We start from the raw sequence: 26552 nt of genomic DNA on the forward strand, positions 1-26552 counted from the left end.
TGCCAGAAGCATGAAGGTTTAGCAGGTGGAGTGGCAATATATTATTCTTGAATATTAGCATATAATTTATTTTTTTTACATTGATAAAATATGCAGTGCTATTTAACTATGAAAGACAATAATATAGTTGCAGTTAAACAATGTGCTATTATATATACTTCTTGGCTGCATTTATAAACGTTTACCACAGTACCAAATTAATCCCTCTCTCTCTCCTTATGCTAATATTCTTGACCTAAATACTTTTAAAGGAAATGTGATTAAGAGAGAAGAAGAGGATTAGGATTTACAGCAAAAGTTTTATAAGGTACCATAGCAAGAATTGTTAAAAGTTTTCAAAAGACCTTGTATGATATTTACTAGTGAATTCAGTTCTAAATTAGCAGCATTCTTGAAAGCATGTTTTGACTTGTTTTACTATAACTTGATTTTCTATTTATTTTTTCTACTTCCTCTCAGAGCTTTTTCCTTTGTGCTTATGAAAATTACACCCTTTATAATTTTAGATGTTACTTAAATTTTATCGATCTTCAGTGATCTACAATATATAATTGGTTCATCTTGTTTGGCTGGCTAAATACAGGAAATTGCATATTTAATGTTTATTCTTTAATCATAATATTGCCTCAAAGACAATGTTCAGTGAAGAAGGCCAACACTTGTATGTCCTGCTCAAGGAATTGTTTTTAAATTCAGGATATCTGTTTTTATGATTAATAGAATGGTGCTTTAATAGTAGTCCAGTTGCTATGAGGAACTTTTTAGATCTAGAAGGCCATTTTTTTGGGGGGGTGGGGAGAAGGGGAAAAAAAGAGCCATAGCTTAATAATCAGAATATATCCATTGTGTTCATAACATCTCAGCTTTAGTTTTTCCTATATTCAAATAGGGCTTCAGCAAGACATCGTAATGAATCAATCCTACTCATTCAGTGATAAGCTGTAGGGAAACTGGACCACTCCAGTTTGTGAGCATTCACCAATAACATGCAGAAAAGTCTGCAAACGAGCAGGAGGATCAGGCAATGCAGAAATATTGTCAAAGTTAACTAAAACTAGAGAAGTCAAGTTTTCAGCCATGGGGACATCTCTTGACAGCTTTATGATGGTGGATGTAGGCTTGTGTTCAGTTTTTTATTCTTATTCTGAAGATTTCTCATGCAATCTATAGACCCATTTATTTATTTATTTGAGTATTTAGACATTTGTTTATTTATGAAAATTTATATGGCCGCCCAACTCACCCTGAGTGATTCTGGGTGGCTTACAAAGATAAAAACCCAATATAAAAACAATTTAAAAAGCAGTAACTTTCCACCTGTGCTAAAATTTCATCTGCTTTTGTTGCTGTCATGTGGAAAAGTTTCATTTTCTAGCACCGTTCCTACATAACATCTTTTCAGTAAAAACGATGGACATTTTTGCAGTGATTCCTAGGCTCGTAAGCAAAATGTGAGATAGATTTTAAAATGCTGTTGTCCATAACTATCCTGACACAAGCAAGAGATGCAGTTGATATATCCCAGTTCAAAGTGATGGTGGAACCAGGTTCTGGCATGAACGCCAGTCCCATAGCATATATTGTATATCAGTGTTTCTCAAGTTTGATGACTTGAAGAGGTGTGGACTTCAACTCCTAGAATTCCCCAACCAGCATGGTGGAATTCTGGAAGTCCACATCTCTTTAAATCTCCAAGGTTGAGAAATACTTATGTATAGGGATCAGTTTAGCATCAGCTAAGGCAGGGTTCTGCAACCTTGTCAACTTTTAAGACTTGTGGACTTCAACTCCCAGAATTCCTCAGCCAGCTATGCTGAGGAATTGTGGGACCTGAAGTGCACAGGTCTAGTTGTCAAGCTTGCAGAACCCTGAGCTAAGGAAACAGCTTTCTTAACTCAACCAGTCCAGTTCTATATCTTCATTCCTAAGTGAAGTATTCTATTATCAGCATCTTCTAGATACCCAAGCCCTAAATGGCTTGGGTCCGGGATATCTGAGGGAACACCTGCTGCCGGCATCAAGTTCCCTTCGTCCAGTGCGCTCCCACAGGGAGGGTCTTCTCAGGGTGCCACCGGTAAGAGATTGCCGGCGGGTAACACCCAGGGATAGGGCCTTCTCAGTGGGGGCGCCTGCCCTTTGGAACCAGCTGCCAGTGGAGCTGAGGACTGCCCCCGACCTCTGTTCATTCCGCCGGGGCCTGAAGACCTGGCTCTTCGAGCTCTCTGGCCCAGGCTGAGGATTAATCTTATTTTAACTGGGGTTTTATTTATGTAGGGACAAATATAATTTTTTTTTAAAATTTGTTTTTAACTTTTGTATCTTGGTTTTTTAATCACCCTGTAAACTGCCCTGAGTCCTTCGGGAAAGGGCGGTATATAAATGTAATAAAATAAAATAAATAAATAAAATAAATAAATAATACCAAGCAAAAAACCCAACCCCACCATTTTTATTGATCTTGACATTTTAAGTTGTAAGGAAGGATAATAGATAACACCTATAATTCTACATACGATTCTATATTTCTACATATAATTCTACATGCCAACATACACTGGATCATGGAGAAAGCTAGGGAGTTCGAGAAAAACATCTACTTCTGCTTCATTGACTATGCTAAAGCCTTTGATTGTGTGGATCACAACAAACTGTGGCAAGTTCTTAAAGAGGTGGGAGTACCAGACCATCTTATTTGTCTCTTGAAAAAACTATATGCGGGTCAAGAAGCAACAGTGAGTACTGGACATGGAACCACTGATTGGTTCAAAATTGGGAAAGGAGTCTGGCAAGGCTGTATACTGTCACCCTACCTGTTTAACTTATATGCAGAGCACATCATGAGAAAGGCAGGGCTAGATGAATCAAAAGTTGGAATTAAGATTGCCAGGAGAAATATCAACAACCTAAGATATGCAGATGATACCACTGTAATGGCAGAAAGTGAAGAAGAACTAAAGAGCCTCTTGTTGCGGGTGAAGAAGGAGAGTGCAAAAGTTGGGTTGAACCTTAACATTAAGAAAACCAAGATCATGGCATCCGGTCCTCTCAATTCCTGGCAAACAGATGGGGAAGAAATGGAGGTAGTGACAGATTTTATTTTCCTGGGCTCCAAGAACACTGCAGATGGGGACTGTAGCCAAGAAATTAAAAGACGCTTGCTCCTTGAGAGGAAAGCAATGGCAAATCTAGACAGCACACTAAAAAGCAGAGACATCACCCTGTCAACAAAAGTGCGTATAGTCAAGGCTACAGTCTTCCCAGTTGCAATGTATGGCAGTGAAAGTTGGACCATAAGAAAGCCTGAATTGAGGCCTTTGAACTATGGTGCTGGAGAAGACTCCTGCAAGTCCCTTGGACTGCAAGGCAATCAAACCGGTCAGTCCTAGAGGAGATAAACCCTGACTGCTCTTTAGAAGGCCAGATCCTGAAGCTAAAACTCAAATACTTTGGCCACCTAATGAGAAGGAAGGACTCACTAGAGAAGAGCCTAATGCTGGGAAAGATTGAGGGCAAGAGAAGAAGGAAATGACAGAGAATGAGGTGGCTGGATGGAGTCACTGAAGCAGTAGGCGTGAGCCTAAATGGACTCCAGAAGATGGCAGAGGACAGGAAGGCCTGGAGCAACGTTGTCCATGGGGTCGCGATGGGTTGGACATGACTTTGCAGCTAACAACAACAACAACATAATTCTACAGTCTGAAAAGGGGCAGTATGAAAGATTAACTTAAATTTAAAACCCAAAAGATTTATAAATTGTCTTTACCTAGGCAAAAAACTTAATCAAAGTTTTATGACAGAAGGTTTGCTGAAGGGAAATAGCACAATCTTACTTAATTTCTACGGAGCACCCCTTGTTTTGGGGGGAAAATTATGGTCGATGGGATTATGTCCAGTTAATAGAGGTAACCTCACTTCAGTCTTCCTCTCTACTTTTTCTACTGTTCTAAAATTTCCAGGTAATATTATTAGCACGAATACTTCACATTCATGCTAGTAAGCCTGAAGAAGAGCCTGTAACATAGGTAAGCAGAAGATAATGTTATTTATTAAGACTATGGATAAAAATATAAAGAAAGTTTTTTCAGATAAGACTGTCATCTTTGAACCATATGTTTTCAGAAACTGTTTGAAACAGGACCTTGTCTGACATGTGTTTAATGTGGGGTTATATATGATGTAAACCTAACAAAGATAACCTTTGTAAAAGAAATACAGGTTGTGCTTTTATCCTGATAATAGCTCTTACTGAAAATAACAATATATGTTGTTGCTGATTTTTTTTTAAGAAAGTGCTTTCATCTTTATTTAAATAGGATAAGGGATTGAGCAGAGAGGTCATAAAGTTTCAAAAGTTGATGTGTACAGAGAAGGTCTTTTGGGTGTAGTGGTCTAGTTTTTATTTTTCTCTTAACAAAAGGATTTTTTTATGCTGAGTCAGCGCTGTACAGTATTGGGAAGTTGGGAGGAACTGGGTGTAGCTTAGTAAGAGCAATAGCAATGAATGTTGCACCATTTTCCTTTATGTGCTGTACAAACATAGACTGAACCCAGAAATTATTTTTAAAAATGTATTTTGAGCTATAATAAACAGCAAAAATAGATCAACTGGTGGCAATTTTACTTAAAACAAACATAAGCAAAATGGGGAAAAAAGAAATTTGAACAGTTTACCAAAAAACTTTTAGTTTTGCACAGTCTTAATAAAGCAAATAATTTTGGAAAGGGTGGCTGGTTTTAGATAGCTGAATGTCAATCAGACAGTGTCAGATAAAATGATATTGATATTTTGTAGAAATAACAGAGAGGAGATAAATCCCTCAAAATCAGGAGGGACACCAAAAAATTGTCACTTACTACTTTTTCAGACATCCCACAAAAATCCTGACTTAAATGAGTCTTTTAGAAATGCCAGCCCATAGTCACGGAAAAGGAATTCTTTATGGCAAATCCTATAATTGGTTGCCTGCAAGGATCTGTTTTGTTCTCTGATGCTTTAATGTTATATCTGGATGGCTTGCCGTTCGATTTTTAAGGAGGGAATGGCATTCAGATTGTGGAAAACTTTGTCTCATCCATTGGCATATTGGGTGATGACAACTTTGAGAAGCAGAAAAAAATGTGGTATTCTAGATACAGGTATTCCTCGACTTACAACAGTGATCATTTGAAGTTACAATGGCACTGAAAAAAGCAACTTACGATTGTTTTCACACTTACGACCGTTGTGGCATTCCCACGCTCATGTGATCAGAGTTCAGATGCTTGGCAACTGGTTCATATTTATTACAGCTATGGTGTCACAGAGTCATGTGATCATCTTTTGTGACCTTCTGACAAGTAAACTCAGTAGGGAAGCCAGATTCACTCAACAACTGTGTTGCTACTATAACAACTGCAGTGATTCATTTAACAACTGTGGCAAGAAAGGTTGTAAAACAGGGCAAAACTCACTTAACAAATGTCTCACTTAGCAACAGAAATTTTGAGCTCAATTACGGTTTTAAACCGAGGACTACCTGTATATTATGAACTGATATTGTAAGTCAGGAAACTGTCATACATTAAAGTCATTTGGTTAATAAGAAACAAAATTAAAAAGGGCAGAAAGCTGCCATTTCATCAATTAAATTCTGACTGAATAATATTGAAGAAAACAGAGTGCTGCATTGTTTCAATTGTATTTTATACACGAATAATTGTATCTAGTGTTTTCCATTTCATTCATAAAAACACCTTGGTTTATTTTCATCTCTATGTTATCCATAACCTCAAATGATAATTTGCTTTAAATCCATCTGTGTGATCTTAGAATTAATTCTACACTATTTACCCTCAACACCATTTTTAGTAAAGTAATCGTTCATAATTTCGCATCCTTCAAATGCACTAGATATTTTGATGCCTTCAATTGAGTTTTGATTTCTCTTGACTGCATGCTTACGGAGTTTTTTAGACAACATTTTCAGAAGTAGTAAAAGTGACTGGCCCAGTTGATTCCATACCTAAGGCAGGAGTAGAACTCAGACCTCTCCTCTTCTAGTCTAGCATTTTAACCACTGGACCAAAACCCATAATTCCCAATATCATTGTCAGCCACTGATGGGGAAATCTATAATCCAGAACATTTGGAAATTCTCTTATTGAGAATAAAGTGTTCCATCTTTAGTTATTTAACTAGTTCCACCTTTGCATACTTCATTTATGGTTGTGATTATCTTGTTCTTCAGCGTCTGCTTATCTGTTTGAAGAAGTTTTAAAAATTCACAGATCTTTACGCAACAGTAGTTTAAAATATATTTTAAAATAGCCTAAATAGGTTTAAGGCAATAGGCGTAGTAAAGTTCTCAAAATTCTCATTCATGATGAATTGGATAATCAGGATATATGAAATGAATGTATGAATGAATGACTTTACTGAAAGCCAGCAGTTCTGAAGGAAGAAAGGATGCTTTTTCATATATCAAGAAAGTCTGTGTTTTTTGTGAACTGTGAAAAATGAGTCCCCATTAACAGTACTTTAGTCTGAAAGGCGAGGCAGCCTCCAATGTCACCTAAAGGCCGTGTTTTCTTGTTTTATAGGAACTCTCATTCAGCTGCACATCAAGGTAGATCTCTTCAGACTTGAGAGCACTATGAGACTCTCATAAGATTTTGCTTATTAGGTTTGCTTATGCTTGTGCCGAGAAAAAAAATTCCAACATCCTATCAAAAGATTCCATTAACATTGCTTTTTTGTTTGTCGATGCTGAAGCCTCCTTTATGCCACAAAGGCAGGCTTTTTTTTTTTTCCGGCGCCTTTCACTTTATCCTGCCTGCATGTTTGCTTTTGTGATGTCTCGAAATCTTTTAGTGTCAAGATTTCTTCCAAATAAAGTTCAGAACATGATATTCTGCTCTAGAAATCATGCTGCAAAAAAGCCTAATAGTTTCTCAGGAGCTCTGGGGGAAAAATAAAAAGCAGAGCTATTCTTGCTTCCTTAGATAGGAGAGCTCTGCGAACTTTGCAAAAGTTGTTTGTTTTTGTTTGCCTTGCTCTTGGGGGGAAAAATAGCCATGTAATACCTTCCTTTCCCCCCCCCCTCGTTTGTTGTGTGTGCCCAGGAGTTCAGACTCTGAAGAAGCATTTGAAACACCAGAATCCACAACTCCTGTAAAAACTGCACCTCCACTACCACAACTACCGCCTGAAGTTGTAACATTCGACACAGAGGAACAAGAAATAAGACCTCAGCTTCCATCAGAAGACCCAGGTAACAATTTACAGTGAATAGGATGGGCTCCTCTGCACATTCCCAGTTTGAGCACCAGAAAGGATTGCTAATACCAAGAGGCTTCGTATTCCTGAGAAATGTTGGTAGCTTGGTCAGTAGAACACGTGCTTTGGCAGGCCAAGGCTTTTATTAATTAGGAATAAGTCTGATTAAGAACTTGGAAAGTGACAGTTAACTATCAAGCTTTCTTGTAAAGCAACTTTATATGTTAGGTTAAAATTACAGATCATCTTATTACTTCATTCCCGGCATAAGAGTTTGTAAAAACAGTTTTAAGTTTAATATTTCAGTTTTGAGACCTCCCAATTCCTCTAGATGGCTTATGACTAAAAAAAAGAATTTAAAAGAAAACAACATATATCAAAGAAAAGGGAATATCACTGATCAAACAGTTGAGCCTGTCGGATGGCATTTTTTGCATATTTCACAAAGGTAAATGAACAGTGAAGGTGAGAGTAATATCCAAGCTGACCTTAGCAATAGCCAGAAATTTTTCCATATTTTTGGACTTCTTGTATCTGATGGTGATTCGATGATAGGATTCAGTGTTTGGGAACCGGTTTTTGCTTCTCTCACCAATAGTAACTAACCCTTAATACCTTTCTAACCTGCCTAGCTGATGCAGTGTATCTCAGGTAGAAACCTCTACCTGCCTTCTCTACAAAGGGCTGAATGGAGTAGCTGGAGCCCTTTGAAAAATTGTTGCTGTGATTGTGTTCTTTGCAGTCAATTTAAATACAACTGGAGCCCATTAAACCATGTTTAGCTTTTGTCCAGACTTTTGTTGTTGTTAGTTGCGAAGTCATGTCCGACCCATCGCGACCCCATGGACAATGTTCCTCCAGGCCTTCCTGTCCTCTACCATCTTCTGGAGTCCAGACTTTAGTCACTTCTTTATTTTTTTGTATTTTTCAGGTTACAGTCCCAGCACACCTGACAAAGGCCAAGAGAGCACCGAGCCTCAAAGTAAGTTGGATAGGAATGATGCAAAGTATTATCCCATCATCAGTTTCCCCAATTTCCCCTACCCCCCCCTATATATATATGTCTGTGTTTTGGTTTGGGTACACAGAGCAATGGAAGCTTAAGAGTCAGCTTATGCATCTTTGCTTATGATAAATCTCAGCTTCCATTAGAATTCAGAGGTTTCGGATTGAGCAAAATGGTAAATAAATACACGTCTTTGATTAATCATCTGACACCCTGTAACAGGTAGAATATCTGCTGTTCTGCTTTGAAATCTCGTGCAGTGTATGCAAAGTTAATACAATAAAAGGTGATGAATCTATAATTTTGCGGTGAATTCAAAAAATAGCAGTGAAAGGTATCTAAAGTAAAAAAAGTAATAGTAAAGGTAAAGGTAAAGGTTCCCCCGCACATGCATGCTAGTCGTTTCCGACTCTAGGGGCCGGTGCTCATCTCCGTTTCAAAGCCAAAGAGCCAGCGGTTGTCCGAGGACGTCTCCGTGGTCATGTGGCTGGCATGACTAGACGCCAAAGGCGCACGGAACGCTGTTACCTTCCCACCGTAGTGGTCCCTATTTTTCTACTTGCATTTTTACGTGCTTTCGAACTGCTAGGTTGGCAGAAGCTGGGATGAGTAACAGGCGCTCACTCTGTTACGCGGCACTCGGGATTCGACCCGCCAAAGTGCCGAACTTCCGATCGACAAGCTCAGCGTCCTAACCCACCGCGTCCCTTTTATAATTACATATCCTTATTCTAACTCCTCCATTATGGGCACTTCTCAACTCTCTGAATTCTTAGCATTTGCTCTGCAAACTGGGGGATTTTTTGCATCAATATTCACATACCTAGACTGGTGAAGGCTGTCTTCTAAAGTCCAAAGATACCAGGGTGTCACTTTTAAAAACGTCTGTACATAGCATGGCCACAACTTTTGCTGCATATACATTATTTCAGTATCAGTAAATGTTGTTTGCCATTTCATATTTTTCTGCAAAAAGTGTCTACACTATTATTAAGCCTCCAGCAAACACAGTTGGTACTCAAGTGCATGGAGAAGCCCTTTATTTTGGTGCCCAAATGCATAGAGAAACCAGGATTTTGTGCTAGATGTATGAATATCCCTGCTTGACTTTCACCATTATCTTTCTACATTTATTTTAAATCTTTATAGTACAATTATCTTCTCACGTGTATTTTCACATGTAATTGAAAAGGAAATTAATTTTCCAGCTTGATAAAGAAATCTTAAGTGGAGAAGGAAGAAAAAACAATTACATTAAGTAGGATTTGAAGAACGGCCTTTAATTACAAAATTAAATTGCAACTCATTCTGAACTCCCAGTTATTCAGCTTTATTCCTGTTTATTTCTCTTCCTTTCTGTTATCCTTTTTCTTTCATTCCTTCTGTGTTTTAAGCAGTGCTTTTTTTGTAAAAGAAAAAGGTGCCGGAACTCACACATGTCATACAACCCGCCTTGCCTACCCTACAAGGTTCCATCCAAAAAAGGTGCCGGAACTCCGTTCTGAGCGTTCTATGAGAAAAAAAAAGCCCTGGTTTTAAGTAATAAAAGGTACTCTGTTCACAGTTCCCCAAGTGAAAAGAAAGATTAGCTTTTTATATCAGCTTTCCATATCAACTAAGCTTGAGTTTCTGAATAAAAGGCAGGATATAAATCTGATAAACACTTCCTGTTTCTGTATGATTTATATCCATGGTTGTTTCCTTAAGTTTTATATGTATTTATATTCCAATCCTAAAAGATCTCTGTTGTGATACTGTCCAAAGCCCAGTACTATTTCTAAGGCCAAGCCATGCTGGACTTAATGTAACAGAAAAAAAGTCTCTGTGATTAAATGTCATGAATAGTAAAACTCCCTGGTGGAGGCTGCTTTGAAGTAAAAGGGCAACATTCCTTTCATTTCTGACTAGTTTTTGGTGTCAAGAGGGCAGGATTAAAAAAAAAAAACCTCTCTAGACACAAAGCTGCATTGTCTACTGTTCAATGCTTCCTGGAACGGTTTTTCCACTTGATTGTTCTGTTTTCATTAATACATTGAACGGGGTTCTTAGGGTAGCTTGTGTGTGCACATTTGAAGTTAATAGTATAAAAACGGGGAGAAAAAAAATCAGTACTGGGAATTATTCTACGTCATTTATTCTAGTAAATTAACGGCAGAATCAGGAATTTGAATACTTCTAAAATTGATAATATGGTGAGTTCATTAGAAAAATAATGTGTAGAAACAAACAAATTGTTTGTAAGAATTTAATATAAAAGACCAGAACATTTGAGTCTGGAAGTTAGATGGACTGCTGTCCAATGTTAATGCTGTATCTGGTTTATGGCACAATATATTTTACTTTATTGGTTTTATTTTTAATCAGTCATATTTTATTTTGGTTTTTACCTTGATGAGAGCTAGTTAGACCTTGAGAGCTACCCAGAATAGTATGCTGGGTGGGCATTCAAATACATTGATAAAATAAGTAAATAAATTATCTACAAGCTAATCTGAATTTGCCTAAAGGACTCTCAAAATATTTTTATTTATTTATAGGATGTATATGTGTTGGGCACGTGAATCAGACAAATAGCTGCTAACTCAAATATATCAGTATGGTAGTCCAGTATAGTGGCATAAAACCAACAATGCCAAATTATCATACTAGCATATTACTTTGGAGAAATTTTGGTGATACTACTTTGGAAAAGTAATATACTTTGGAATATACTTTGGAAAAGTGGTATCTGGTAAAAATAAAGTCATCTTCAGTTCCTGGTGATTACATGTTTGTCACTGCCTTCTTTTAGGATGTTTTTTTCAATAGCTCTGTTTAATCAATAGCTCTGAGATCTTGGGTTTGTTTTTTTGAGGGGAGATCAGCGAAGGTCAGCTAGATATTGCCACCTTCTTGGTGCACCCTTAATTTTCTGATCTTGAGATAAAGGTCAGCATATGAGAAATAACTGGAGAATTTCCTAAAAACAAAGGGCAGTTAGTAAAGTCACAAGCTCACTTTATCAAAATAAGATGGAGGGCTTGAATGATCTACTGCCAGTTTGTAACTTAGATGCAATTTGGTCTTAAATAAAGCCCCTATATATAAAAAAATAAAATAAAAAGTTGACACTAACATTGGTTTTTACAAAGAAAATTGGGATCCATAAAATTAGATACATCATTTATCTTAATGTTCTATGCAAGATAAATCATTGGCCTAGTATCAGGCTGGAAAATGTGTCAAACTGCCGGGCTGCGGGGCGGACGTGTCACCAGGAAACCGCACCCACCCCATTGCCGGCAATGGGAAAAAAGCTCCGATACATCGCGTGCCATCACGTGATGTCGTGAGTTTGACATGTGTGATGTAGAGGGATAAGTCTAGCTAATGACACCACATGGAGTGAAAGGAAAGCTGGATGGATAATGTTACATGACAAAATATGAGTAAAATAAAGCAAATGCTGTCAGAATTTGAAATGGCATTGGTATAAGGAGAAGAGATTAGCGTTATTCAAGAAGAATTCATTTTAGCTCTGGAATTTGTTTTATAGGAATTACAAATTATGTGAAAATTGGAAATAGTATATTAAATAAATCCAAACCCAAATAATTGCATGTAAATGATAGCATATCATCATAGTTTTGTCCAATACACCAAGTTGCATTGTATTATCAGTATGGCAACATTAGGTAAGCTAATCGTAACGTTAAACCAATTAACCTCAATGGAAGATACTGCCAGGTAGAAGATTGCAGCCAAAGTTTGTGATCTGATCAGTGTGCAAAAATGAGCTCTTTACATGAAAAGTACACAGCAGCTCAGCTGGCAAGATTAGTTGTAATTAAAGTCAGACAATAAAGATAAATCCATACCCAGAGAGCATGTAGGTTGTGAAAAGGCCATGCTTTTTGGTGTTTTTCCTTTTTGGAGGTATAGGGATCTGTCTGACATTATGAATCTTGAAACAGGTTCTCAGGATATTAGCATTTTATTCATTGAAATCATTTATATAATGGGATGACTTAATGAATGATAAAAGTCTGGGCATACATGCAGAGAAAAGTATGTTTCTGCCCCCGTGGCCCAAATTTTGGATTCTTCCTTGCACTTTTGTTCTATCAGAGGGATAAATATGCAATGGATATTTTTATAAATATGGTTAACATGCTGAAAAACAGAGATTTGTGGATGTCATTCTCCCTCTGCAGAATATGGGTATATCTTTTGGGGGCCCTGTGCTTAGATGCTTGTATGACAGTAACAGAACCCCTCACATTCAGAAAAACATTTAATATATTGTGAATGTGCATCCCCTTTGCCATGAATGTAATGAAGCAATTTTAGATATTGTAGCAGTTAGCTACATAAAGCTCAGTGTTTTCTTTCTTCTTTAAATAGCATGTAAAAGGCTTGTGATTAAATCACCAAATTTTGCAATCATTTTCCATCAAAACAAAATAGGCTTAATGTTAAAACTGTAGCTCTAGCTCAAATAATTGTCTACTGGGATAATGAAATAAATTGTGAATATGCTTTTGGCTCTGTTCTTGAGAGACACTTTATGGGATCACATGACTAGTACAATAATTACCAGGAGAAAATGACAACTCATCTATCGAAAACATCAATACTGACAGCCGGTAGTAATGCTGCAAATTATTTGCGCTTTGATTCTTTACTATTAGTGCCTTATTTTTTTTCAATTGGAAGTATAATAAGAATGTAATTGTTTAGCCCAAGTGTGGTATATTAATTTAAATTTAAATTAATCAATTTGGTATTCTGGTAGGGAAGTCATGTTCAAATGAAATCACCATTTCCACTCAAAAACCCTATTTAGTAACTTAGAATTTTGAATGGTCAGATTTATTTTAAGGGATGGCATAATAAAATTGTAGTTACTGCACTAAGGTGATAAATGTGTTTATAATTTTTAAGATGGACCATGGCTGCCAGTTTCTACGAGAAGTAAATTATTTTAACCCAGTAGCTACCTTGGAAAGTTAAAAAACAAACTACAAACTTTTGCCCAGGTTCGCCTGGTGCGCCAGTTGCGCCCCTATCTGGACCGAGATGCCCTACATACGGTCACGCATGCACTCGTTACCTCTCGTATAGATTACTGCAATGCTCTCTACATGGGGCTGCCCTTGAAGACCACCCGGAGGCTTCAGCTGGTGCAGAATGCAGCCGCGTGGGTAGTGATGGGAGCATCCCGATACTCCCATATTACACCCCTCCTGCGTGAGCTGCATTGGCTACCAGTTGTCTTCTGGGCTAGATTTAAGGTGCTGGTACTTACCTTTAAAGCTCTACATGGCTTAGGCCCGGGATATTTGCAGGACTGTCTGCTGCCGGGGACGACTTCCCATCGCCCAGTGCGCTCACACAGAGAGGGCCTCCTCAGGGTGCCGTCGGCCAGACAATGTCGGCTGGCGACCCCCAGGGGGAGGCCCTTCTCTGTGGGAGCACGAGCCCTTTGGAACCAACTCCCCCTTGAGCTTCAGATGGCCCCGGACCTCCAGTCCTTTCGCCGCGACCTCAAAACATTCCTCTTCCATCAGGCTGACCTGGATTGACAATGGGTTTTTAAATATGTTTTAATTTTTAACTGTGTAGTTAATTTATTTTGGGGCTGTTATTTAATTCTTTTTAAATTTTTGTATTGTTGTTTTTTATTGTTGTTAGCCGCCTTGAGTCCTTCGGGAGATAGGGCGGCATATAAGTCCCAAAAATAAATAAATAAATAAAGTCCATCCTTTTCATGCATGTGACATCACAACATATGTAGAAAAGGAGAAGGCTTTGCACTGTAATGCTACAACACACCTTTCACCGTTTTGCAAGAAGATTTCAGATAAATCTCAATCACTCTCTGAAAGCTTGTCTCTGCATTTTCAGCCAAAATCTGCTAAACAGAGTATTAGGGCTTAATAGGATGAAAGACAATGCTACAGACTGTGTGTCTATCAGTGAAAATGATTGCTTGTTCCTTTCTTGAGTTCTTAGCAGGCTTCTCCTGCCTCATATAAAAATCTTATAATAGTTTAAAGTTCAGATAAGGCCAAATATATGCAGCTTCTTTCATATTAGCAACACATTTCCTGTTTGGTCTTCAGGGTTAAAGTAATTCCATTTGCTCTCAATACTGATTTTCACTATAGAGATTTCTTGATAGCATTCTATTGACTTGCGCAATTCTAAAATATTTTTTCTGATCTGCAATTGTAACGAAAGATTTTGTTTGTATTATAAAATACAATTATCCATGCTATATATTTAAAGTATCCGAAATAAAATTTATTCAAAATTACTTTTGGAAAAACAAAAAAATAATTCACTTCTTGCTTATTTTTTGTTTATCCTGTGGGTTTTCTGATTTGAACGCTTATCTTGAAAAAAGATGAAAAAAAGAGAGGAGGATGAGAAAAAGAAATATTTAGGATTAAAGGAATGGATCGTTTTAAAAGGAAAGTATCCTGAATTATAAGGTGCATAATCTACTTTCCTTTCTCTTAGTTATTCTAGATTTCTAGATTCCTAAATGCTGATAACTTTTGCCTTTGCTTTTCATAGGTTTTTCTTCTGAAACAGTAACAGTAGCTGACGTCCCTCATTGTGAACCAGTTGAAGAAACTCCATTGCCCCCTCCATCTCACTCGCTTTCTACATTTTTTGACGAAGACAAGCCAATTGCTAGCAGTGGCGCTTACAACCTAGACTTCGATAGCATTGAAGTTGTAGATTCCTTACAAGCTGTGGATCCAAGCTCCCTGGACACAAAGAGTCGGGATTCCAAGTCACATGTTAGAAGGAAATCCACAGATTCTGTTCCAGTCTCTAGATCTACATTATCTCGTTCCCTCAGTTTGCAAGCTGGAGAATTTGATGGAGCCTCTTTTCCTGGGAACAACGAGACAGCAGGTTCTGCAACAGATACTTTTAGCAACGGTTCAAGCAGTGCTTCTAGCACTCTTAAGCGCACAAAAAAATCTAGGCCAGCTTCCTTAAATAAAAAACAGTTAGCAAAAAAATCCTTGGATGTTTCTCCAGTGAAAGAACCAGGGATATCAGATTTCAAGCAAGATTCTGTGGCCCCAAGTGACGAAAAAGTTTCTGAAGAGACTTTGGAGCCCATTGAACCTGAGTGTACCAACCAACGGCACCAAAGTACTGTCAATAAAGACGAGGCCATTCCTGAACGAGAGTCATTGAGTCTGTTTGATCCAAATAACTTGGAAGACATCCCTGTATCGGGAGGTAGCGAAGTACAGAGCTCCCCACTTGCCAACAAGAAAACTGTATCTCTTACCACAACACCAGAAGCTGTGGAGGTGACACCGTCAGACACTGGGGGACAAGAAGATCCTCCAGTGAAAGGCTTAGCAGTGAGATTGGAATTTGACTATTCTGAGGAAAAAGGCAGTGTTGAGGAACAGACAGAGAGTCCTCTTCTGCCCAAAAAAGTGGGCAAAAAGCCTGGGGCCAAAATGCCCCTCAGGAGGCCAAAGACTAAAAAGACTGGAGAGAAACTTGACAATACTCCCACAAGCCCAACCAAGATTCCTTCGGAACCCAATGAGATTCCTGTCTCCAAGGGCTCATATACTTTCGATATTGACAAATGGGATGACCCCAACTTCAATCCTTTCTCTTCCACTTGCAAAATGCAAGAGTCTCCAAAACTTCCTCAGCAAACCACCACAACGTACAGTTTTGATCCAGACATCTCTGAGGATTCTCTTGATCCATTCAAATCTTCCCCAAATGTTTCCAGCTGTCCCACGCAATCTCCAGCATCCTTTGAGATCTCGGCTAACGTCAATGAAATTAATGGATCAGAAGGAGATGGCCTAAATAAACCTGCAAAAAAGAAGAAGACGCCACTCAAGACGTAAGTCAACACATAGAAAAGTATGTGTGCAGTATTCTAAAAAATTTCTGACAAATCTTTGCAAACTCTCTTAAGTTTCTGTGTTTGCACTATATTTGTTGTATACGTTTGCTGTAGTGCATCCTACCCAACTGAATTTTAATGGGAGAATAATCATATTACTGCAGCTGGAATTAAAGTATTTTTCTTTTTGGCTCTGAGGTGCACTAGGAGCTCAAACCTTTTTTAATTCTCAACATTTGGAAAATAAGCTTTAATTTTGCTGAATGTATGATGTGTCTTTCGCTTCAGAGTTTAAGAATCTTTCTGATCCCTAGGATGAGAGATTTAAAACATTTGGCAAAAGTTTTTTTTTTCTGTTAAAAGACTTGAGGAGCAATCTGACCCTCATTTTAAACAGAATGTATTTTGGAAAATGTAGGGTTTCTTACGGCATTCCATTATGACATGAAAAAGTCTTCAGGGTTGTTTTTTTAACATAAAATGTAAATATACTCTATAGTACAACTGATTAGTTTAATTCAGCCAAATAATAACAAACTCTGGTTGGGATTAAGAGGCTACTCTTCAAAATGTTTATTATAAGGTTAAAGTTTGTACAGAGTTCAAAATGACAGAAGCTATTTACATGCTTGAAAGATAGTCTTTAGAGTATTTTATAGTGGCTAGTTTACCAACAAGCCACAAATGCTACTGAAGTGAGTTTCGTTTCTTTGTGTGTGTGTGTGACGGAAAGAGTTGGGCAACCAAATAAATCTGTTTAATAAATAAATGTAAAATAAATATTTTTATTTTCTTAAAATAGGGACTGGATCTGGGAAAGGGCTTAAAGCATAGCGGCCAATAGGTTTTCTTTCAGCTGTATAGCTTTGTTGATTTATTAATGAGCTGTAAAGCCATATTTTGTCTTATTACGATTAAAATTGGTTGTGAGAATGGGGAGTTAGATAGCATATACCTTACAAATTGTACTGCTTGCTATGAATTTCAGCCAAAGTTAACCCTGCATTTCTTGTATGTGGTAATTCACCAATAAGCAAATACTTCCAGTAGATAAAATTAATAGTTTCCAATTGCTGCATATTCTTGAAAACTATATTGCTTAACTTTTCCATAAAAGATCAGTTCATTTTTCTTTTTCTTTAAAGGCTAATCTATACAGATTGAGCCCAAAATTTGTGTTGCTAAATGAGACAGTGGTTAAGTGAGTTTTGCCCCATTTTAAGACCCTTCTTGCCACAGTTGTTAAGTGAATCGCTGCAGTTGTTAAGTTAGTAACACGGTTGTTAAGTGAATTTGGCTCCCCATTGACTTTGCTTGTTAGAAGGTCACAAGAGGTGATCACTTGACCCTGGGACACTGCAGTCATCATAAATATGAATCAGTTGCCAAGCATCCGAATTGTGATCACATTACCTTGGGAATACTGCAACAGTTGTAAGTGAAAATTGGTCATGCCACTTTTTCAGTGCCACCGTAACTTCAAACAGTCACTAAACGAACTGTTGTAAGTTGAGGACTACCGTTATTGAACTAGGTGTTTATGCCCATAGTTTGGGGCAACATGGGGGTGATACTTTATTTGTTGTTAATTAGTCTAATAAGGTGTGAGTCACCTCTGATAGAGAGCCAGTTTGGTGTAGTGTTTAAGGAACCAGGCTAGAAACCGGGAAGCCATTTGAGTTCTAGTCCTGCATTAGGTACAAAGCCAGCTGGGTGACCCTGGGCCAGTTACTCTCAGGTCTAGGAAGCTGGCAATGGCAAACCTGTTCTAAAATCTTGCCCAAAAAGTGGAAGGGAATCGTTCAGGCAGTTGAGTCAACACAGATTTGAAGTTGTGAATGTACACACCTCTGTGTATTCTGTGACATTTTTAAAAGAGATTTAAGGTGCTGGTACTTACCTTTAAAGCCCTACATGGCTTAGGCCCGGGATATTTGCAGGACCGTCTGCTGCCGGGAACGATCTCCCATCGCCCAGTACGCTCACACAGAGAGGGCCTCCTCAGGGTACCGTTGGCTAGACAATGTCGGCTGGTGACCCCCAGGGGCAGGGCTTTCTCTGTGGGAGCACCAGCCCTGTGGAACCAACTTCCCCTTGAGCTCCGGATGGCCCCGGATCTCCAGTCCTTTCGCCGCGGCCTTAAAACACTTCTTTTCCATCAGGCTGACCTGGACTGACGACAGGGATTTTAAAATGTTTTTTAATTTTTAACTCCAATTTTAATTTATTCTATTGGGGCTGTTAATTTAATTCTTTTTAACTTTTGCATTGTTGTATTTTATTGTTGTTAGCCGCCCTGAGTCCTTCGGGAGATAGGGCGGCATATAAGTCCCGATAATAAATAAATAATAAATAAATAAAATGCCATACTGATTTCCTTAAGCATGACTTTCCAAAACATGAATGCGTACAGTTTTTACTTGAAAATATTGTTACTGTGTAGAGCTTTAGATTGTTTCTAAAAAATATACAGTGTAAATGTTTACTTGGACTGATTCTGATTAATGTAAGGTAGCATTAGTAGATACTAACCATCAGCAGTAGGTTGGTTGTAACTTAGCACACATTCACACCTGAAACATAAACTCTGAAGTAAATAAAACATACTCTGATATACTCATGTCACCTAGATTCCACAGTATAATGGCGTAGTAGCTGCGGGTTCGATCCTGACCGGCTCAAGGTTGATTCAGAGCTCAGTAAAATGAGGACCCAGATTTTCGGGGGACAATATGCTGACTCTTGTAAACCACTTAGTGCTGTAAAGCACTATGAAGCAGTATATAAATCTTAAGTGCTACTTCTATTGCTATACTTAATAAAAAATATTATCTATGCTTCCAGCTAAAAATAAATGAGATATCTGGAAATAAATATAAAGCCAACTTTCAAATTATGGGTTAACAGTGGAACAATAAAACAGGATTATCAAACTGGGCATACCTAGTGTTATTTTTATTTCCTTATTCATTTCTGATTATAGTGGTGTTTTGAAATGATTTTGTAGTATTCTGTTTACAGTTAGCTGCAGATGAATGTACTTAAATTCATGAAACAAATTAGCCATGAAATAATAAGAAATTAATTTTTATACTGTAGAATGAAATGTGATTATAAATCCCTGAATAACATCAGTGAGGCCTCAAATAGGATTCAGCTCTGAAGCATTTAAAAACATTTTATGTTGTTAAAAAATGTAAACAGGAAGCGAAACTTCTTTTTGAATATCCAGTTTAATCCTTTGGATGGAAATATGCTGGACTTGTCACTAGATTCCTCAAGAAAAACTTGCTGTCTGAAATATTTAACATTTATAAATATGAAATAACATTTAAAATAATTTAAATCCCATATAGAACTAACCCAGAATTTACTTGAGCAGAAAAAAATTATTTAGTTGTTGGTATTAGGACTCCATTTATTTGGGGGGGGGGTATATAAAATTTATCTTGTTGAAATGAAGAATGTAAAAAGTCGCTGTAAGTTTTTAAAAATATGAGGCATGCTTCCTAAGGCAGGGGAAGGTTCTTCTCTAGTTTATGTATTTCATTAATATATATTTCCCCATTTTCCATCACCACTCCAAGACAATGAAGACGGATTCCTGTTTAGTTACATCAAGGATGTGACCTCATATACAGTACCTTAGTTCAGTATTTTCAAACTGAGGAACTTTAAGATGCATAGACTTTGTCTTCCAGAATTCCCCAAGCAACATGATCTCTCTGGCAGGAGTAAAATCGGGAATATCCATCTTGGCTTCCTTGGCCTCTCAGTATCTTTTCAGTTCCATTGATTGTAGCATTCTTCTGGACCAGCTTACGGGTTGGGGAAGGAGGATATGATGCTATAGTGCAGGGATCCCCAACCCCCAGTCTGTGGACCAGTACCGGACCACGGCATGCCAGCAACCGGTCCACACAAACAAGCAAAGCCCCAATATCCCTGCCAAAGAATTGTCTCAATCCTCTCCTCCAGTCCTGTTTAACTTATATATAGACTTTTAGGTAAGATTATATATATTAGACTATGGGAAAAGAACAGGCTTGAACTCAGTCTTAGTAAGGCTTGAGTGGTTTTAGGTTGAAGATCCCTCCCCTGGGGTTTGTGGCTCCTTCTGGACTGATGACTTCTCTTCAAACAGTAGGTGGTTGCTGCGACTAGAAGAACCTATGCATAATTCCACTGTATGTCCCTATTGTACTCTTTCCTATATTTCCTTGTAGTCCAGAATTCCTGAAAGCAAAGAGACTGTGGAGCTTGGAATCTTTAATATGCAGGAAGAAATGGAAGGAAGACTCCTGTCCAGCCACCCACCCACCCCCCAGCAATTCACAGGGTATATCTAATAGTTAAAAAAGGGACGCGGTGGCTCAGTGGATTAGGACGCTGAGCTTGTCGATCAGAAGGTTGGCAGTTTGGCGGGTCAAATCCCGAGTGCCGCGTAACAGAGTGAGCTCCTGTTACTCGTCCCAGCTTCTGCCAACCTAGCAGTTAGTTCGAAAGCACGTAAAAATGCAAGTAGAAAAATAGGGACCACTACATGTGGGAAGGTATCAGCGCTCCGTGCGCCTTTGGCGTCTAGTCATGCCGGCCACATGACCACGGAGACGTCCTTGGACAAGCGCTGGCTCTTCGGCTTTGAAACGGAGATGAGCACTGGCCCCTAGAGTTGGAAATGACTAGCACGCATGTGCGGGGGAACCTTTACCTTTACCTTTTATCTAATAGTTATGCTAGCAGTTTCCTTAGTCGGTCAAGATTTTTGCCTATAGGCAAATACAGTAAAGAAACTACAGATAGTCCTCAACCACAATAGAGCCCTCCCAATTTTTGTTGCTAGGCGATACATTTGTAAAGTGAATTTTGCCCCATTTTACGATCTTTCCTGCCACATTTCTTCAGAGAATTAAATCAGTACACGGTTGTTAAGTGGCTTCTCCATTGACTTTGCTTGTCAGAAGCTCACAAAAGGTGATCCCATGACCCCGGGACACTGCAATCGTCATAAATATGACTCAGTTCATAACTGTCTGAATTTAGATCACGTGACCATGGGGACGCTGCAATAGTTGTAAGTGTGAGTGTGTGAGTGTAAGTGTGTAAGTTGAGGACTATCTGTTCTCAGACGTAACTCCACATGTTGCTCTTGACTCATGAAGCTCTCCTTCCTGAGATTTGTTTTGCCCAGAGCCTAGTAGAATTTTGTTAAAGGGACTGGGTGGTTCGGTTGCCTATCAATGTGATTTTGTGTTTTATGTGGTCTGAGGTAAATTATTTTTGGCACCATTACGTTATTATTTTTAAGCATCTTACATTTTTGTGTGTCGGGGGTTTTTAATCCTATTTTTGCCACTCATAATTGTGAGATGGGGGCTATATAAACCATTATAATAAACTAATGAACATTTCTGTCCAATATTTAGAGACATGTCTGTTTTTTTAAAAACATGGGGTGTGTGTGATTTTTTCCCCCTGCAACGTAATAAATGGAATTTCTCTTTTGTGTCAGTGAGTTCCTTCTGTCTTCTCTCTCTCTCTCTCTTTTTGTCTTACTTGTCTTAGGATGGTTGAAGATGTGATGTCTGTTTGTTCTTTGTTGTAAGTAACTTTTAACCCTAAGCATACCTGTTATCAGCAGAAATGCCTCTTGGTTTTTTTTCTGTCTACATGGTTTATGTATTGTTTTGTCTTGTTTCAGTTTGTTTAGTTGATTATTTTTACAAGGTGATATCCAGCAATGCTGGTCATGATGCCCTTATTCAGTAAGATTATTTGGACTTGTATCAACATTATTTTGAGTGGGGGGAAAAGGCTGATCAGTACATAAAGTTGACCAAAACTATTTCTTGATCAATCTATCATCCGTCCGTCCATCTGTCTGTCTGTCTAATGTTCTCCAGCTGAAGTCTATGTTATTTGGAATGCCAATGTGCTTGGCAGATTATACCTTTGCAATTAAACCTTCAGGTGGTACTTTCCACTCTCACTTTCCATATTGTTCTCCATGCCTGCTTGAGTGGCGTGCATGCATCCTGCAGTCTGGTTCCCAGGAGATGAAGCATGAAGCCATAACAGCCCATTTCTCTTCTGGTTATACAATTTAGCACGGGTTTGGGAACTTTTCACAGTATCGTAGATGAAAATGACTATTTCCCTTCGATATACACTTATTAATGCAATGTAGCCATGTTGTAATTTATTTTCTAAACAAGATATGGCTAGCCATCAGGTTTCTCAGTGTGTTTCAACAATTGGTCAAGATGCAGGTAGTCTTTGGCTTACAAATGTTTGCTTAGTGAGCAATCAAATTTCTGACAACATCTATCTGTGGGGTACTTATGACCTGAAGTTCTATGGTCAGGCTCCCCTGCAGCTTTGTGACTGCACTACATTCTCAGTAGCTGGGCCACACTTACGGCCATTAGCAACATCCCTTGGTCACGTGACCACATTTTACAATGGTTTGGCTGAAAACTGGCATTTACTTGCAGTTTTCAGCAATACTGTGCCCTTTGTGAACTAATGGTTCACTTAACGACCAAGGTTTTGCTTAACCACTGTGGATTCATTCAACAACCATGGTGATTTTCTTAACGACCATTACAAAAAAGGGTTGTAGAATTGGATTGAGCATGTGACTGATTTGTTTTATGACTATCATGAGTTATGACCATGATAGATGGGCTCCATTTTGGTTGTAACTCAAGGATTACCTGTATTGATATAATTTATATAAGTCAACTCATTTTTGCTTTAGCTCCTTCGTTTGTTTTTTTGCCATTTCAGAAATTAATTGAGACATAGCTATTATATTTGACAACCTTACTCTTAGGCAATTGCTTCCCACCAACATATAATATACCGTACCGTAACTTTTAGTTAAGTTTATTTCACTCTCTTTGTTTCTGATACAATTTTTTTCTTTAAGATCTCTCCACAATATATAGTTCTTTTTATACCTGCAGTTTGAATCTGTCTAAAGAACTTCCCAAGCAGTGTGGAATGATATTTGGAAATATTGAGGGCATATGATGGCACAGTCACATAATGGCCACCATGGGAAAGTTGTCTATCACAATTTCCAAAATGAACATTGCTGAAGATGCTCAGGACATTTCTTACTACCTTGTCATTGAATTTTGTTCTTTCTTTGAACATTTGAGCTTATTTTCCAAGCAAACAACACATTATGACAATCTATCATTTTTATTTTCTAAAACAATCTAATCTGGAGTCATACTTGGAAATACAGTTTTAAAGGCCTGGGTATTTTTTCAACATGCCAGTTTCCTCTGTAATTTTTAAAATTATGATCATTGCTATCATCAATGTCATCATAATTTTTTCAAAAAGTTAAGTTAGGGAAATGAGATCAGCAAGAAATCAATTAATTACCTATTGGCACATTAGTGCCTATAGTATCAAACTTTATTTGTTATATCTTATTCAAATATTTTAATGCTTTTGGAATATAAATATTTATAGTATAACCTGTAGAAAACAAAAAGGATATGTATACCAGCAAAGGACTCACTTGAGAAGAGCCTAATGCTGGGAAAGATGGAGGGCAAGAGAAGAAGGGGACGACAGAGAATGAGGTGGCTGGATGGAGTCACTGAAGCAGTAGGCATGAGCTTAAATGGACTCCAGAAGATGGTAGAGGATAGGAAGGCCTGGAGGAATGTTGTCCATATGGTCGCGATGGGTCGGACACAACTTCACAGCTAACAACAACAACATACCAGCAAATCATACATGCTTACTGTAAGATTCAATAAATGCTCAGGCAATATTACTAGCTGTAAATTCCACTCCTGCAGGTTGCAATAGTTAGAAGATAAGATCAAGACGTGAATCCTTGTCCCATATCTGGCTTGCTCAAATTGTGTGGTCTTGTTCACCGATATTTTGCATGCATTTTGTTCATTTGTCATTTGGCAATTGAAGTAGGATACCTGAGATGATAGTTTGATAGATAAAACTGAAGACATTTTCACAACACTTACATAGCAGTAGCTGTGCTGGTGTTGTACTTAATGAGCAGTGATATCCTGGTAACTCTCAGGGCAAGAACGTATCCTGATCAAGATTCCTATTTACTGAATTATGTTATGTTGGCCATTCTCCAGAAGCACTATAACCATTTTGTTGTTTTCAATGGTAAAATATTTCATTTTCATACCTTAGTACAAAACTCAGATTAATTTAATTCTTGTAATTCTTGTAACTTATGCTTGATTTTTTTTTAATTTGGCAGAAAGTGAGTCTAAGAGTGCATGATGAGCAAAGGGCATAGCATGCTCTTCTTTGGTTTTTATAGTCTACGTTTTTGAAACAGGCAGTCTTCATCATAATATATTCATTAGCTGTTTCTTGTTATGTCATTTTTCTTGCCCTCACCATACTCAAGAGTTTCCATTTTCTTTCCAGTGACACTTTTAGAGTGAAAAAGTCACCCAAAAGATCTCCACTGTCTGATGCACCTCCACAGGTAAGAGGCTTTAAGAAGCTTTTTTTAGTACTTCTTTTTTTAAGGTACATTCAATGGTACCTTAATTAATTGTATCTTAATTAATTATATACTTTCTCAAATCTTGCAAAAGAAAAAGGAGGCAGCTCAGATGACTAGAATGGAAATTATCTTCCCACAGTTAATATTATAGAGCCAGCACACTAAGGAGAAAATAATTAATCATGACAGAAAAGGAAGTATCAAATGGGCAAGTATCAAGTAAATGTTAGATGACAATTGATGTTTAGGAGGAATTGAAAATTAGCCCTTTTTTGAGAAATGTTGAAATTGTTCAAGCCTTCATTGAAATTTGAAACTGATCTTATTTCTTTTTTTGTTGACCACACAATTAATTGTGGCTGCATGTGATGGAATCTATGTGATGCAATCCATGAGAGGTGATAAATTTCGGTGCTATAGTAATATTTATCTAGAATTATGGGTGAATTCCGAGGCTCAGTCTCATTCTGGGGTTCTTATAATCCAATATGTATTTCTTAAAATTTTGCAATAAAATCTATGTGCAAATAAACTGATCATTAGTGTACAAGAACTTATAATTTAATCAGTCATTAGATCTATACTAATTATGCCAGTAATTTTCAGATCTCTGAAATAGATCAAATGTCATGCTTCTACAACTTTAAAATGAAGATCTCAAGATATTATATTTTGAATTAGAATAACTTGCATAGCATGAAAAAGAGTTCCAAAACCCAAACGGAGGAATAAAGTGGTTCTTTCTCCTGCAACTACAACCATTTACATTTAGTCAAACTATTAAGAAGAAAGCAAAAGAGAGCTGGATCCGTGGACGAAGACTATTGCTTCTTTTTTTGTAGCATAATATTTTTTTAACCTTTATTTTCTTCTTAGGAATCTATGGTACTGCCTTCTACTGAAACGCCCTCTGTTGTATCCACTGTGGTTCATGCAACAGATGAAGAAAAACTGGCATCATCTGTGGGTAATCAGAAATGGACTTGTATGACAGTGGATCTTGATTCTGATAAGCAGGATTATCCTCAGCCATCAGATCTGTCAACATTTGTAAATGAAACGAAGTTCAGCTCTCCTACAGAAGGTAAACTGGGAAAAGAAGATAGAAATATTGCTTTATTTATTTGAGGAAGGAAATGTTGGCCCAGAATAATGAGAAACAAAGGATCAGTAGTATACTTACTAGTCCATTTAGACATTCTAATATATTTAGCTTTTATCTTGATTATATTAAAAACATTGTTTTGTGCCAAGATTCCTTAAAAACGGTCCAAACTTTTTGTGAAATCAGTAGTTAATTCTGATTGCCATAAGTGGAGACAGTACTACATATTACATTTCTATACACTATTGCATCCTTGTGGAGTACCCACATTTAAATTCTACTTTTGATCTTATTGCTACATTAAATGGCCCTGCTGTTGATAAAACCCTAGTAAGTGCCATTTGTCAGAAACAATTAAAGAACTGTTAAAAAGAAAAAGAATTATTATAATAAATAATACTTTTGAACTCCTCACCTTCAGAGATGTATAGAGCTTCCTTCTTTATGGTTTTTAAAGTATGTTTAATTTTATTTCACCAAGGCCTCACACTAGCTTTGTTTTACTAGTATCCACTTTAGATTATTTATTATTATTGATGTATTTCTAGTATTGTTTTTCAGTTTGAATATATTGTTCCATTGATCATTTTAATTTATCAACCAAGAGTATTTTGAGTTAAGCAGGCTATAGAAGCTGGTATAAGTAAAAAGAAATCAAAGCAATTTGAAATCATAACTCTCCTCCCTGCCATTAAAAGAACATTGAAATAATTCATACTAATAATTCAGTCCCTGGTAGAAAAGAAGTATCTTCAATATTTTTTTAGGAATGCCAAAAGCAAGGTTTTA

The 26552-nt window shown here is 37.6% G+C and overlaps 1 protein-coding gene across 3 annotated transcripts in view; it reads left to right on the top strand.

Annotated features, from left to right (window-relative positions):
- Positions 1–26552, top strand: part of TACC2 (transforming acidic coiled-coil containing protein 2) — a 163397-nt gene that overhangs the window by 102721 nt on the left and 34124 nt on the right. For all 3 annotated transcript variants that reach the window (XM_083364493.1, XM_083364491.1, XM_083364492.1), the window contains 5 exons: positions 7102–7250; positions 8187–8237; positions 14823–16140; positions 24577–24637; positions 25535–25742. In XM_083364493.1, the coding sequence (XP_083220619.1) occupies positions 7102–7250; positions 8187–8237; positions 14823–16140; positions 24577–24637; positions 25535–25742 (1787 nt within the window). The remainder of the gene's footprint in view (positions 1–7101; positions 7251–8186; positions 8238–14822; positions 16141–24576; positions 24638–25534; positions 25743–26552) is intronic.

Source organism: Vipera ursinii (genome assembly GCF_947247035.1).
Source record: "Vipera ursinii genome assembly, chromosome: 5".
NCBI lineage: Eukaryota > Metazoa > Chordata > Lepidosauria > Squamata > Viperidae > Vipera > Vipera ursinii.